We start from the raw sequence: 17,178 nt of genomic DNA, 5'->3' as shown, positions 1-17,178 counted from the left end.
ATGAAATAATAAAGGCGGGTAACGACGGATCGTTACTGTGACAGTTTTCGCAGGACCTGTGGGTAACGATAGATCGTTGCGTTGAGTGACAAGGGGTTAAACCACTTCAATTATTATGCAATATTTTTGAATTACATTACTAAACTAGGGACTAGTTTCGGCCTTGGCTGGCCATCTTCAGCCTTAGTGTAATACGTCTAAGAACTAAACAAATGTACAAACACACAACTGACATAAAAACAATTGTATAAACACACAATTGACATTAAAATCTGGGATGAACTATGTGTAAAATTTGAAAAGTAAATTAGCTCTACAGTAATCATGTGCTCATCATCCAGACTCTTTCTTGCATTAATATTCATAGAAATGTTAGTTCCATCACTGCTAATCATTACAATTTCTATTGCAAAACGGGAACTGGTAAAGTTGATTCTGTAGTCAGATCATCAATTACCAAATCTACTTGAGTGGTGTTAGCAGTATGCAAGCCACTGGATGCCACTGTAAATAACCACCAGATGACGCAGAACTGCTAGATGGTGTTTCCACATCGACCAGCGTAAATAAAATGAAATATTCCCGTAGTGCTTGTTAAAATCTTGCTGAAATGCTATTGGACATTGTCAGGACATTACTCAAGGTAACGATCTATCGTTACCCACAGGTCCTGTGAAAACTGTCACTGTAACGGTCCGTCGTTACTCGCCTTTGTTATTTCATTATTAACACGTTGAGTGCCAAGCAACCCCATTTGGATACGCGAGAGTAGTCAAGTTTTTGAACTTCACGTCCCCATATGCAGTCGTACATTCGATCTAAATCGAGAACTGTGCGAACCCATTTGGGTGCGCAGTAAGTATGTGTTTTAAAGCTGTATAAAGTCCCTTCCTGCCATCTGTTGGTCATCTATTTAAGTACGTGCACAGTCCATATTCCATTCCTCAATTCCTGATTTGGCGCGACCCCATATGGTTACAAGTAGTAAGTATAAATAACCACCTAATCGATTAGGTGGTTATTTATACTTACTACTTGATTAAACATCGATACGGTCATGAAATGGACAACTTGTAATACCCATATGGTTACGTCAAGAGTGTTTTGTAGGGTGACAAAGTCATTGTCTATCTCGCACACGTATTGTTTATGTAAGTGTGCAGTGCGATGAGTTTCCTTTTCTTTTTTAAGTCGTTACGAGTAAATCAAGCAGTAAAAGACTTAGTGCAGATAGTTTGGACGATATATCGAGAAAGTCAGACAATAATGATGTAGAAGAAGTATACAGTTACAGTGATTTTGAACCCAGTACAGAGCAACCAGCGATCTCGCACGTTCATCCACATTGATGATCTACTGTCTTCAGCATACACATCACCACTGTACTCCGGGTTTCCAAGCCAGCTGTTGCAACAATTATGACCGTCTTCAACAATATACAGTAGTCACTGGTTTCCCGTTTTGCACAATCATCGCTGCTAGGTTCTCTTATTCAAATTAAAAGTTATACAAACAAAATTATGTACTTGTTCAGTATTCTGTAACTACTAATTCTCTTTATAATATTATTCTGCTACATCCTAATTTACCAAATTCACATGATTTTCACTACTTTATATAAGAAAATGTCCTAACCTAAAATCAGAATATCGTCATTTACAAACATTTCCTGGCCTAAAATGGGGGATCGTACATTTTTAGGGCTCCAGTATGAACAACCTAACACATCTCTCATAATCAACAGCATTTAACGCGTCCCTGCAAAGGAAAAGGCAAGTATGACCGAGCGTCGGGACAGTAACTACTGTATAAGTACGACCCGATATGGGTGCACGTGTACAGTTCGTAATGACCAATACGACCCCATATGGGGTCGCAATATTTTACCTAATATACATAATAAGTTAACCTAATATATCATAAATACATCCTCATATCAGCGATCATTTGCTTGGTTAAGCCTGTGAACGTTTTGGCACCAGAGAGTAACTCGATGTTATTAGCTCACGGCACTAAACTGCAATCCTTTGAAAATAGGTCTGGCACTCAACGTGTTAATGCGCCAGATAGCAGCAGTTTTGCATGGGACAAGAAGAGCACAGTTTTAACTCACATTATACTCTGCAGGAACTGCCGACTATCTGTATTTATTGATAGAATATATGTATTTATTGATATTCTTAGAATTTAAAACATTATGTGTCAGTTTTAATCATCTTCATATGCCGTCCTGAAAATGTCCAACAGCTTTTCAGCATGATTTTAACAAGCACAACGGGAATATTTCATTTTATTTACGTTGGTTGATGTGGAAACACCATCTAGCAGTTCTGCGTCATCTGGTGGTTATTTACAGTGGCGTCCAGTGGCTTGCATACTGCTAACACCTGTCAAGTAGATTTGGTGATTGATGATCTGACTTCAGGATCAGTTCCCGTTTTCCAATTGAAATTGCGATGATTAGCAGCGATGGAACTAACAATTCTATGAATATTAATGCAAGAAAGAGTCTGGATGATGAGCATACTCCGGATGCTAAGAATTTAGAGCCTAATTTATTTTTCAAATTTTACACATAGTTTATCCCAGATTTTAATGTCAATTGTGTGCTTGTACATTTGTTTTTATGTCAATTGTGTGTTTGTACATTTGTTTAGTTATTAGATGTATTACATTAAGGCTGAAGTAGCCAGCCAAGGCCAAAACTAGTCCCTAATTCAGTTTTTTTAGTTTTTTAAATTTGCTATTTGCTTTACGTCGCACTGTCACTGATAGGTCTTATGGCGACGATGGGAGAGGAAAGGCCTAGGAAGTGGAAGGAAGTGGTCGTGGCCTTAATTAAGGTACAGCCCCGGCATTTGCCTGGTGTGAAAATGGGAAACCACGGAAAACCATCTTCAGGGCTGCCGACAGTGGGACTCGAACACAGTCTCCCGATTACTGGATACTGGCCACACTTAAGCGACTGCAACTATCAAGCTCAGTCCCTAGTTTAGTAATGTAATTAAAAAATATTGCATAATATAGTATTGAAAAGGTGGACCATTACGACATTAACTGGATAATTATTATTGTGATCACAATTCAATATGGATCAAAACCATGAAGTTTATATCCTATAATCACTAGGCTTCACAAACCTGATACCATCAGGGTCAAAGGAAAAAACAAGGGTTGCCTGAGGGAAGTCAGATATCTGCTTTTCCTTCACCTGTGTTCGCTGCCAGAAAAGTATACGAAGAAATTCCAATACATGCTGCAAAGACGTTCATTTGTCGACAGTCAATTCAACGTATTAAGTATTATCCAAGGGGCAAAGCAATTTCGTGTTTCATTTATTGACTGTCACGGCCAGGTCAATCCCACCATTTCAGTATCATCCAATGAGCAAAGCTATTCCATATTTTATCTGTTTTGCAGTGTTCCAATGTCCACTTTTCAGAACTCCAATTACATTTGAACTACACATGTAAACAGAGTTCACTTTTGTACAATGCGACAAAGTCGTAATCTCAGTTCATTTTCAGAACTAGGTTCTAAATTGCTCTCCGGTCAGAAGCCTTTATACAACTGGGCCTGAACTATGAACACGGTTGAGATGTTTTCTAAAGAAAATGTAACACGTACCGTTTTTAAATAGAGTAATGTTCTTTTAATGCTAGTTGCTTTACGTTTCACCCACACAGATAGGTCTTATGGTGACGATGGGACAGGAAAGGCCTAGGAATGGGAAGGAAGTGGCCGTGGCCTTAATTAAGGTACAGCCCCAGCATTTGCATGTGAAAATGGGAAACCATGGAAAACCATTTTCAGGACTGCCGACAGTGGGGTTCGAACCCACTATCTCCCGGATGCAAGCTCACAGCTGTGCGCTCCTAACCGCACGGCCAACTCGCCCGGTTTCTTTTAATGCAAGAATAATCGAAGATTATTGAAGTGGTGGAAAGGTGGAAGAGTTTTTTCCACCACGGGCCACCACTTAGACAAGCAGCTCGTCTCCTTTCTCCCAAGTCTTCCCAGCCCAAACTTCGCAACATTTTTGTAACACTACCGACCCTATGAGCGATATTTTCACACCATAACAGGGACTGGCTGCATAAGGAATGGCGTTACTAGCATCACTCATACCTCAGTCACTTTCATATTGTCAAAGCCAAGGATGAGACAGACAGGTCAATGTTCTAGCCCATACCAGAAGACATATTGCACTATAAACACTACATCTTGCCAGTAAAGGCATCTCATTATCGAGGTCATTTTGCAGTTGCTCACTATCTTGTAACTTATTTATTACTCTATACAGAATAACATTATTAAAAAATATATATATAAAAAAAATAAAAAAAAACACCTTACCTCTGATTCCACTTCTTTACTCATATCATTTATATTTATGTAGGAAAACATAAAGGTCCAATAATACTGCTTTGAGAAATTCCCCATCTTAATTATTACAGGGTCAGATAAAGCTTTGCCTACTCTAATTCTCTGAGATCTATTTTCTAGAACTTTAGCCACCCATCAGTCACCTCTCTTGTCTAGTCGAATTGCATTCAATTTTGCCACTAGTCTACCCTATCCCACGCCTTAGAATAAGTAAATTGCAACAGAGTCCGTTTGATCTCCTGAATCCAAGATAACTGCTATATCTTGCTGGAATCCTACAAATTGAGCTTCAATGGAATAACCTTTCTTAAACCTGAACTGTCTTCTACTGAACCAGTTATTAATTTTGCAAACGTGTCTAATATGATAGGAAAAAATGCTTTTCTTAAGCGTACATGCAACATTTATCAAAATGACTAGCCTGTAATGTTCGGCTTTATGTTGATCACTCTTCCTTTATACACAGGGACTATTGGAGCAACTCTCTATTCTTTTGATATAACTCTTTCATGCAAACAGTAATCAAATAAGTACTTCAGATATAGAACTATATCCCAACTAGTTGTCTTTAGTATATCCCCAGAAATCTTATAAATTCCAGGTGCTTTCATAGTTTTCAACTTTTGTTACCACAGGTAAATTTCAATGTTTGACTGAATCAGGGACAAATGCTAAGACAAAGACCGTATGTACTATGTTTAAAAACTTATTGCCCTGATCCGTTCACTCACCTATAATACTGATGGAAACCATCGGCATCACAAAAGTGGCAGAACAAATGATCTCTACGAAGGTGACGGAACAGTTCATCATTGTCCATGTACCTCTGATCACAAAACTCGCAAAGAGGATGTCCTCGATGGGAAGTATCGTCAGGATCACCTTTCCGACGATGCAGAGCTAGCTCCTGGCGGGTGTAACATCGACGCTCCCCAGTAAAAATCTTTAAAAAAACAACAATAACTAGTTCAGTAACCATTCAACAACATCCAGCCACTTTCTGAGTGGAATGGTAAACCTTCCTATAATAACGGTAGGGAATACAAAAACAATCCTCCACTTAAAGAACAGGATGACAAATCATAAGCAATGTGTTGTGGAGTCAAATTTGATCGAGGCAACTTGGCTCCGAGTTAACTCATCTACTAATACCAAATATCAGAGTCATCCAAGAAATTACCAAACAAAAATAATCTACTGATGACAATGATCCTCTATTAGGAAAACTTATACTTGATACAAAACCAGAGTGACTCTCTGAAAACCAAGACGACTCATGGATGGGATATAAAATATACATTTTCCACCATCAAACAACATTCCAGCATCTAATATATTTTACAATGCATTCAATATGAAAAAGAACTACTGGTTGTTATCAAAAGCAGAAAGCTAGCCTAGCTAAAACCTGAAATTTGTGGCAAAAAAAGTACAAGGTTCCACAGATCATTTTGAAGGGCAATACAGATGAGCAAGGAGGAAGACAACTACAAACATATTGGACTGGTATACAACCCACTAAACAAATATACCGTGTGGCAGAGAGGGGAGAAACAGAAAAACAAAAGCGTCATTCAGAGCAAAACAAACACCAGCACTTTGTACCACAGGAGTTCTTTCATGTGCTGCAACATCGACCAACAAAAGAAATTTTGGATCTACCATTTGAGCCAACCAGCATGACAAGAAGATATAAGAGAAGGTAAAAAGAGAGCTCAGATATACCAGACCTTCTCATACTGATAACAGCTTTATCTGGAGTGGTACAAGAGAGAGCTCTGATCTACCAGACCTTCTCACTGTGATAACAGCTTTACCTGGAGTGGTACAAGAGAGAGCTCTGATCTACCAGACCTTCTCACTGTGATAACAGCTTTATCTGGAGTGGTACAAGAGAGAGCTCTGATCGACCAGACCTTGTCATAGTGATAACAGCTTTATCTGGAGTGGTACAAGAGAGAGCTCTGATCTACCAGACCTCACAGTGATAACAGCTTTATCTGGAGTGGTACAAGAGAGAGCTCTGATCTACCAGACCTTCTCATACTGATAACAGCTTTACCTGGAGTGGTACAAGACAGAGCTCTGATCTACCAGACCTTCTCACTGTGATAACAGCTTTATCTGGAGTGGTACAAGACAGAGCTCTGATCTACCAGACCTTCTCACAGTGATAACAGCTTTATCTGGAGTGGTACAAGACAGAGCTCTGATCTACCAGACCTCACAGTGATTACAGCTTTATCTGGAGTGGTACAAGAGAGAGCTCTGATCTACCAGACCTTCTCACTGTGATAACAGCTTTATCTGGAGTGGTACAAGAGAGAGCTCTGATCTACCAGACCTTCTCACTGTGATAACAGCTTTATCTGGAGTGGTACAAGAGAGAGCTCTGATCTACCAGACCTTCTCACTGTGATAACAGCTTTATCTGGAGTGGTACAAGAGAGAGCTCTGATCTACCAGACCTTCTTACTGTGATAACAGCTTTATCTGGAGTGGTACAAGAGAGAGCTCTGATCTACCAGACCTTCTCACTGTGATAACAGCTTTATCTGGAGTGGTACAAGAGAGAGCTCTGATCTACCAGACCTCACAGTGATTACAGCTTTATCTGGAGTGGTACAAGAGAGAGCTCTGATCTACCAGACCTTGTCATAGTGATAACAGCTTTATCTGGAGTGGTACAAGACAGAGCTCTGATCTACCAGACCTTCTCACTGTGATAACAGCTTTATCTGGAGCGGTACAAGACAGAGCTCTGATCTACCAGACCTTCTCACTGTGATAACAGCTTTATCTGGAGCGGTACAAGAGAGAGCTCTGATCTACCAGACCTTGTCATAGTGATAACAGCTTTATCTGGAGTGGTACAAGAGAGAGCTCTGATCTACCAGACCTTCTCACTGTGATAACAGCTTTATCTGGAGTGGTACAAGACAAGAGCTCCAATCTACCAGACCTTCTCACTGTGATAACAGCTTTATCTGGAGCGGTACAAGAGAGAGCTCTGATATACCAGACCTTGTCATAGTGATAACAGCTTTATCTGGAGTGGTACAAGACAAGAGCTCCAATCTACCAGACCTTCTCACTGTGATAACAGCTTTATCTGGAGCGGTACAAGAGAGAGCTCTGATATACCAGACCTTCTCACTGTGATAACAGCTTTATCTGGAGTGGTACAAGAGAGAGCTCTGATCTACCAGACCTTCTCACTGTGATAACAGCTTTATCTGGAGTGGTACAAGAGAGAGCTCTGATCTACCAGACCTTCTCACTGTGATAACAGCTTTATCTGGAGTGGTACAAGAGAGAGCTCTGATCTACCAGACCTTGTCACAATGATAACAGCTTTATCTGGATTGGTACAGGAGAGAGCTATGATCTATCAGACCTTTGCATACTGTTAACAGCTTTATCAGGAGTGGTACAGGAGAGAGCTTTCAACTTTCAAAAGTAAAAAATCAGGAGAAATTTGACTGCGAATCGCGACGTATTACAACACAACACCAATGGCAGATCATGTACTAATTCATTATAATTCAATACTGTGCCATTTCACTGTCCCACAGTGATAATTAAATGGACGCGATTGCCAGTAATAAAGTTAAACATGACGCACGAACTCAGTCATTCATATCAAAGAAATACGATATATTACGAAAACAGAATAGAAAAGATCAATATGGCAGTGCCTAAGACAAAGAAGAATACAGAATTTTTATGACACGGTCCTACTGAAAATTGGTAATTGAATGAGCAATCTCAATAAACGGACGTGTTAATCTGAACAGGCTGAAAATACACTATTCCCAAAGCTGCAAGAGATTCATCATAAGAAGAAGATTTACGAGATCAACCTCTGTTTAAAAGACGTGTAATTGCAAAAGCTATAATAAGAATGGCAAAATATGAAGAGAATTAGAAAGAAATTAATACAATGGATTATAGTCACAGCGGAGGATTAGTTTTGACACAAGTACAAGGAGGACAATTTCGAGATATCGCATAAATAGTTAAATCAATTGATAAAATAACAACTACAATATATATATAGACATACTGGTAATCTGAAAGCGTTATAAAGTCAATACGAAAGAATTGCCATTTGGATTTAACATTATGACGAAACTAACTTCATATATGTATATTTGTATTTTATTTGCGCAAGATCTGGCTGCCATGCTTTTCTAAGAAGCCGATGGTGAGATGTCTGGAGGAGGCTGAGCTGAGATGACAGCAGAGCATCCCGATGACCAACGGCAGGAAGTGATAGCCAAGCCCAAGCCGCAGATGTCGAGGAGAAACTAATTAAATCCCGGGGCAGCAGAGGGAAAAGGTTTTTCTTAGTAATGTAAGATTTGTAAATGTTGGTAATTCTAATGTAATCATTCATATATGTTGGTGAATAGATGGTTATTCATTGTAGCCTTCGATATATGGAAAATATGTTAGATTCTCGCGTATTAACGTTACAGCTGTGTCAAAATACATGGATATAGGTAATCATCTGAATGACATAACCAATCCTGCTTAGGGAATGTCAAGCGATTCATACATCAGTGCCACTGCTATGATATTTAAGCATATAGAGAAGTTATCATATATGAATTGTGATATGTATCGGTAGAATATTTAAGGTTATATGTGAGCAATGATTAGTTAAACAGTGCCATATGAAGTCATAGTAGGATGATATTTGGATATGAGAATAATTGAGAAGAGATTGGATTAATCAAGTGGTTAATTGGAAGTTAAATGATTCCAAGTGTCCAGTTGAGAATTATTTGGAAGAAAAGGAAGAATTACAGGCCAGTAAGTTTGACATGCATTGTATGTAAGCTTTGGGAAGGCATTCTTTCTGATTATATTAGACATGTTTGTGAAATTAATAACTGGTTCGACAGAAGGCAATTCGGTTTTAGAAAAGGTTATTCCACTGAAGCTCAACTTGTAGGATTCCAGCAGGATATAGCAGATATCTTGGATTCTGGAGGTCAAATGGACTGTATCGCGATTGACCTGTCTAAAGCATTTGATAGGGTGGATCATGGGAGACTACTGGCAAAAATGAGTGCAATTGGACTAGACAAAAGAGTGACTGAATGGGTTGCTATATTTCTACAAACTAGATCTCAGAGAATTAGAGTAGGTGAAGCCCTGTAATAATTAAGAGGGGAATTCCTCAAGGCAGTATTATCGGACCTTTATGTTTTCTTATATATATAAATGATATGAGTAAAGGGGTGGAATCGGAGGTAAGGCTTTTTGCGGATGATGTTATTCTCTATAGAGTGATAAATAAGTTACAAGATTGTGAGCAACTGCAACGTGACCTCGAAAATGTTGTGAGATGGACAGCAGGCAATGGTATGTTGATAAACGGGGTTAAAAGTCAGGTTGTGAGTTTCACAAATAGGAAAAGTCCTCTCAGTTTTAATTACTGCGTTGATGGGGTGAAAGTTCCTTTTGGGGATCATTGTAAGTATCTAGGTGTTAATATAAGGAAAGATCTTCATTGGGGTAATCACATAAATGGGATTGTAAATAAAGGGTACCGATCTCTGCACATGGTTATGAGGGTGTTTAGGGGTTGTAGTAAGGATGTAAAGGAGAGGGCATATAAGTCTCTGGTAAGACCCCAACTAGAGTATGGTTCCAGTGTATGGGACCCCTCACCAGGATTACCTGATTCAAGAACTGGAAAAAATCCAAAGAAAAGCAGCTCGATTTGTTCTGGGTGATTTCCGACAAAAGAGTAGCGTTACAAAAATGTTGCAATGTTTGGGTTGGGAAGAATTGAGAGAAAGAAGAAGAGCAGCTCGACTAAGTGGTATGTTGATGTAGATGTTGATTCCCATAGGGAACCTAAAATATTTTTCCCGAATGAGTAAATTTATAATACCAATATAATGGTCCGTTATTGGACATTATAAATTTTCCAGCTAACTCATTCTTGGTTGCTTGCGTTTCACCCTCGTGTGCTAAGTTAGGCTTGTCAGTTGGGACTTAGCACACCACCCAAGACGCAAGGCTAGTGCATACTTAGCACAAGAGGGCGAAACGCAGGCAACCAAGAATGAGTTAGCTGGAAAATTTATAATGTCCAATAACGGACCATTATATTGGTATTATAAATTTACTCATTCGGGACAAATATTTTAGGTTCCCTATGGGAATCAACATCTACATCATTTGATGGCCAGGCAGGCATCTATTTTTGGAAATGACACATAGCTCTCATAGTGCATTGGCACTACTGGTGGCTTCAAATAGCCTATGCAGTGGCCTCCACAGTATGCACTAGCCTTGCGTCTTGAGTGGTGTGCTATGTCCCAACTGACGAGCCTAACTTAGCACACGAGGGCGAAACGCAGGCAACCAAGAATGAGTTAGCTGGAAAATTTATAATGTCCAATAACGGACCATTATATTGGTATTATAAATTTACTCATTCGGGACAAATATTTTAGGTTCCCAATGGGAATCAACATCTACATCATTTGATGGCCAGGCAGGCATCTATTTTTGGAAATGAGACATAGCTCTCATAGTGCATTGGCACTGCTGGTGGCTTCAAATAGCCTATGCAGTGGCCTCCACAGTATGCACTAGCCTTGCGTCTTGGGTGGTGTGCTAAGTCCCAACTGACGAGCCTAACTTAGCACATGAGGGCGAAACGCAGGCAACCAAGAATGAGTTAGCTGGAAAATTTATAATGTCCAATAACGGACCATTATATTGGTATTATAAGTGGTATGTTCCGAGCTGTCAGCGGAGAGATGGCGTGGAATGACATTAGTAGACGAATAAGTTCGAATGGCGTTTATAAAAGTAGGAAAGATCACAATATGAAGATAAAGTTGGAATTCAAGAGGACAAACTGGGGCAAATATTCATTTATAGGAAGGGGAGTTAGGGATTGAAATAACTTACCAAGGGAGATGTTCAATAAATTTCCAATTTCTTTGAAATCATTTAGGAAAAGGCTAGGAAAGCAACAGATAGGGAATCTGCCACCTGGGCGACTGCCCTAAATGCAGATCGGTATTGATTGATTGATTGAAGTAGGATATGAAATGTGATTGAAGTATTAAATGAAAGGCTATATAATTCAAATATGTGTTGCTATATCGGTAAAGAAGAAAAGGATTAATTTAGAAGGAAAAGAGAGAGTATTGACGCAATCCAAGATCATTAATATTAATGATACCGTGATGATCAATCGCTGACAAGTAATCCATATCCTATGGTGGTGAAAACATATTGTGGTATTTATAAGTTATGGCATAGATATATCATTGAAATGAATCATGTGACGAAATGTCGAGTAGTAAGTTGATTAATATTAACCTAGATCTCCAACATAATGTTGAATATTCATTGAAGACAAACATGGCACACACCGAATCATATGCAATAGGCATTAGTATTTATTTATAAATTTATTTTTATATTTTTATATATATATTTTTTTTTTTTGCTAGTTGCTTTACGTCGCACCGACACAGATAGGTCTTATGGCGACGATGGGACAGGGAAGGGCTAGGAGTGGGAAGGAAGCGGCCGTGGCCTTAATTAAAGTACAGCCCCAGCATTTGCCTGGTGTAAAAATGGGAAACCACGGAAAACCATTTTCAGGGCGGCCGACAGTGGGGTTCGAACCTACTATCTCCCGAATACTGGATACTGGCCGCACTTAAGCGACTGCAGCTATCGAGCTCTGTATATTTATAAATAATTCCAGGTCGGATAATTAATAGATTCTTCATAAATGATATCCTTTACCTATTTTTAGTAAAGGACATTTGGTAATGTGTTAGAATTCAGATATTTAAGTGAGAATATTTTTCAGACACATTTTTATGATTTAATTGAATTGAAAATTAATGAGATGAATGATACATTTGTGTTGACAAGTGATATTAATGTAAATATTAGCACATATGGCTAATTTGATACTGATCTTTCCATTTAAATAATTATCTTCCAACAGAGAAAACCTAATGCTCATCCTAAGTAATTACGAGAAGAAGAATAAGATATGATGCTGAAATTTGATACTTTCCGAGACGATTTGTAAATAATTTGAGAGATTTAATTTTAATTTACGAACATTTTTCTTTTATGACTGACAAGCAAGATACCCATGCTTCGCTACAGTATTATACTGAAATTTATATGGATCAAATCCTTGAGGAGATCTGGCGTGGTGTCATCTTGGGTGCCTTGGCGGTACTGAACCCGCGGCCGGACTGTATTCGTAGTCATTACCCAGCCCGGGCCAGTTTCCAGTGCGGTCCACACATTCTGACGACAGTCCAGAACACTTATTATTATTATTATTATTATTATTATTATTATTATTATTATTATTATTATTAGGGTGGGTGATATTAGTTGAATTTATGTATTATTATTATTATTATTATTATTATTGTTGTTGTTGTTGTTCTGGACCTCGCAGCACGATGCAAGACCGCTACTTGTCAGTAAATTACATCTGCTGCCATTGACATTGCTGACAATGTGACCAACACCATTGGCGCACGTAGGCAAGTGCGCAGGATTTCTGGTGATACGAATTATATACTTCCGTGCATTATTGACCTCCTTACAGAGGTGAACAATTGCACGGTCAATATCATACCTATAATTTATTTCAAATGTGTTTAAATTTTTATTTATATGCCAGGAGAATCTACTGTACTTTAACACATTGGAGACGCCGCTTGTAGAAACTACGGGTGCGAGCTGTGATTTCACTAGGACACAGTTGAATGCTTCTATAGGCATAACATATACTAGTTATGAGCATAAGACAGGAGCTCTTCTTTCAACGCATTGATAACACAGCCACGTTCCTACATAACCTGGGACTGCGTCATCATTGACTCTCGGCTGTGAAAATGGGCAGGAAAGTACGTACGGTACATGCGGACAGGAAGAGTGTGTGTTCGAGGGGCAGGCTTGTTTGTGCAATTCTCATGAATATATAGCATGTCTAATTCAAGTGTACGAAATTTCGACAACAAATCCATAATGATTGTTCTTATGGAAGACACGAGTTCTGAAATTCAGGATGAGGATAACAAATACACACTAAGTAAACATGATGATTTTGGCGCATCAGGCAAGTAAATGTAGATAATGAGGTATTTCAAAATGGCATGAAGTGTAACGCCGTTTTATACCGTTTCCTGAAGCGAGTTGTGTAATACTGTTTTATACCGCTTCCTAAGAATGTGGGTATTTCCCGTATACAGACGATTACCTGCAGAAACTCAATGCAACCCCGTCGTCAAACAACAAACAGTGGGAAAGAAAATTACTGGTTGAAAACAAGGATACCGGTTCCAATTGACCAATTAGGTTAGAATCTGTATTAGTGTGTTTTAGTAGATGTGTCCACAATATTAGACAGATTTGAAAATATTAACCAATCTGGCACCCATAGCTGCGTGCATTTTTTTTTCTATTGTAAAACTTGTTATCTTCATAAATTTATATTTAAAAATTGCTGCACCATTGTGATAATTAAAACTAATTTTTATGTAGAAGATAGTGTGATGTTTCTAAATATTCCAAAAGCTGTTATAATCATGGTCTACCCTAGCATTGAACATATTTCAAAAACCATTAAAAACCCTGCGATTTCGAAATTAGCACATTCCAATATGGCCGTCTCCAATGTGTTAAGTTCTCCAAAGGAAAAGATGACTCTTGAAAACGAACCCAGGAAACATTAAAAATGATCGGTTTATGATCAGAATCAAGTACATTATGAACAGTAAAATCAACTGGTCTCAACTCCTTTTTCACCCCACCACCGTTAAGTTGATTCCCCAGCCACCCCACCAAAAAAAGGCGTACTTCTTTATGTTTAAAGGAGATTCCAAATACCAATGTTCACGTCTATTACCTTCAGTTTTGAGATATAAGTATCCCCATAAAAATAATTCACTTTTTTCACTTCCTTTCACACTCCCCCCTTAAGTGAATTTTCCAGAAAAAATACTTGTTTCTTTATTAGTAAAGGATCTTCCAAATACCAATTTTCACGTCTGTGACAACTTTAGTTTTTATTAGATGCAAGTATCCTCATACAATTCCATTAATTTTTCAATTCTTTCACCCCCCTCCCCCCCACTTTCATTGGATTTTTTGAATTCAAAGGAATACGTATTCCTTTACTTTTAAAGCAAATTCCAAATACCAATTTTCATGTCTGCAACATGTTTGGTTTTTGAGATAATAGTATCTTCATACAAATAATTCAACTAATTTTTCAATTCTCTAACCCCCCCCCCCCCTTTAAGTGGATATTTAAAACAAAAAATACGTATTTGTTTATTTTTAAAGGAGATTCCAAATTTCACGCCTGTAACATCTTCAGTTTTTGAGATATCAGAATCCTAATAAAAAGAATTCAACCCCATTTTCAGTCATTTTTATCCCCTACCCAAGTGGTTTTTCTAAAAGCAAAAAATAAATGTTTCTTTATTTTTAATAGAAATTAAAAAATACCATTATTTACTTCTGTAACACGTAAAGTTTTTGAGATATACTGTAGACATGCTTATTTTAAAATTTCACTCCCTTTTTAGTTCCCCTTAAGTGGAGTTTCCAATAACAAATCACCTGTTTCTTTACTTTTACAGGAGATTCCAAATACCAATTTTTACGCCTGTAACATTTTATGTTTCTGACATATACTGTAGATATAGACTTTCTAAAAATTCAACCCATTTGTCAGTCCTGTTTAACCCCCATTAATTGGATTTTCCAAAAACAAAAAAATACCTGTTTCTTTATTTTTAAAGGAGATTCCAAATACCAATTTACAGGTCTGCAATATATTCAGTTTTTGAGATCCTCATTCACACTTTTTCACCCCTCTGTAAACTTTTAAAGTTTTGAGATATAGATTTACACCCCGTTAGCGACGGAATATCCTCCCTTAGTGAGCAATATAAATGTATTCTAAAAATTTCATTTCTTTATGTCCTGTAGTTTTGGCTCAGCGATGATGAATCAGTCCGTCAGTCAGTGAGGACATGTACTTTTATATATATAGAACGATGTGAAGAAGACACGTGAATTAATATCAAACAAATTCAAATTTAAATAATTTTTTTTATCGTACATGGCTATTATATTTCAGTCCAGGATCCTTGTTACCACAACAAAACTGAAGTGAATAATTTTGAAATGAGATGATAATTTTCATTCAATTACTTTTTCTTTGCTTAATTTTTCTTAGAATTTCAATACATAATTATAATTAAGATATGTTGCTATTAATTTTCATCATCTAGTTTAAGCATTTCGTATTAATTTTAGAATTAAGGTAAAATAGGAATTATCTCTTGATGAAAATAACGGTTTGTAGGATGGAGACATCCATCGATAATATCGTCAGATGAATTATCCGTTATAAAGGCTTTCGCATCTTTCCCGGAATCTGCGTTTTAAAAAAGACAGAAAAACTTGGACAGTCAAGTTACCCCAAGTATGCCAGGACGCAGGAAAGGCGCAATACAACTCTACTTGGCCTACATTATTTATATGTGAATACTAAATACCTGACATACCTGAACTGTAGGAACATGTGACTTCTCATCCTTCAACATGCTGACTGATCACATTATGACACACCCGTGGCTGACTTAGCCCTCTTCAGAAACACAGAATTAAATTTTTGCTCAAAGCACTAAGGATCTGAACTGTTTTTTTTTTGTCTTTGTCACTCTGCTAAAAATCCTTTCACATTCTGCACTGGTATGTGGAACTGATAAAACAGCAAGCATCACCCTAGAGAGTGTCATATTTAACCCTTTGCAGTCCAATATTCTGTCACATGTTCCAACAGTCTGCTCCAAATTAATTTTGTACATTTTTACTTTTTTTTTTCCTACAAACATGATTTTATTGAGTTATTTACAGCTTTACACAAAAGTCACCAGTGTAGGAGTGAACAATAACATAAAAAAATAAAGTGGAGTGATGCAGCTAGGAAGAACCTGCAGTTCTCTGGTTTTCTGGCTTGATGAATAACTTAGTATTGGAGGCTCACTATCACATTCCGGTAAACACTATTGTCATTTGCATTCCCATTTGTATGTACGGAAGTATTTTCAGCATCACTGTTACTCAAATTACCAACACTGACCTGAGAAGCATCATCATTGCTGTGTGCCGCATCCCCTTCTCCACCCCGGCCCGTCTTCTTCCTTTTGTAGCAGTCACTGGAACTCTCTCTTCTGAATCTTCAGAAACATCATATGATAGTCCGGGATCATTGCATTCTTTTTTTACGCACAGGTCAAGTCGGTGAAGTTTCACTTGCAATGCTGGAGTTCACGACACCTTATCTTCACTTGACAGTTCTCTAAACTCTTTGTCTAATTCAAATAAATGATCATCGTCACTGCTGTCTAAATAAACGTGCATACGTACGTCTTCATTCATATTTGCCACTTTTATATCGCAAATTCAACTAAGACAATTCGCTTTCACAGATAAATATGCCTAGTACGACACGTGCGCAGCACTACTCAATGTAAACACAGCTGACAGGCCGCGGGTAACCATGACGATACACCGCTACATACATCTCGTATTATTTCCATAGAGATGAGATAACGGCTTTGTTTTTGTGCACAAAAATTTGCTCTAGAAACTCCAGGGATATCTATCGACTTCAATCAGGTCAAAGAACTTCAATAAATAACTTCTCAAGTAGAACGAAACATAATGTCAAGGTACCTCGACGTTGGACCGGAAAAG

The 17,178-nt window shown here is 38.0% G+C and overlaps 1 protein-coding gene across 2 annotated transcripts in view; it reads right to left on the bottom strand.

The window, feature by feature from the left end:
- LOC136876032 (E3 ubiquitin-protein ligase ZNF598) overlaps positions 1 to 17,178 on the bottom strand; it is a 210,503-nt gene that overhangs the window by 127,372 nt on the left and 65,953 nt on the right. For both annotated transcript variants that reach the window (XM_067149643.2, XM_067149644.2), the window contains one exon: positions 5,118 to 5,329. In XM_067149643.2, the coding sequence (XP_067005744.2) occupies positions 5,118 to 5,329 (212 nt within the window). The remainder of the gene's footprint in view (positions 1 to 5,117; positions 5,330 to 17,178) is intronic.

Source organism: Anabrus simplex, chromosome 6 (genome assembly GCF_040414725.1).
Source record: "Anabrus simplex isolate iqAnaSimp1 chromosome 6, ASM4041472v1, whole genome shotgun sequence".
Taxonomy (NCBI): Eukaryota; Metazoa; Arthropoda; class Insecta; order Orthoptera; family Tettigoniidae; genus Anabrus; species Anabrus simplex.
Note: the sequence above shows the minus strand (reverse complement) of the source record. Positions and strands in the feature narration are given on the sequence as shown.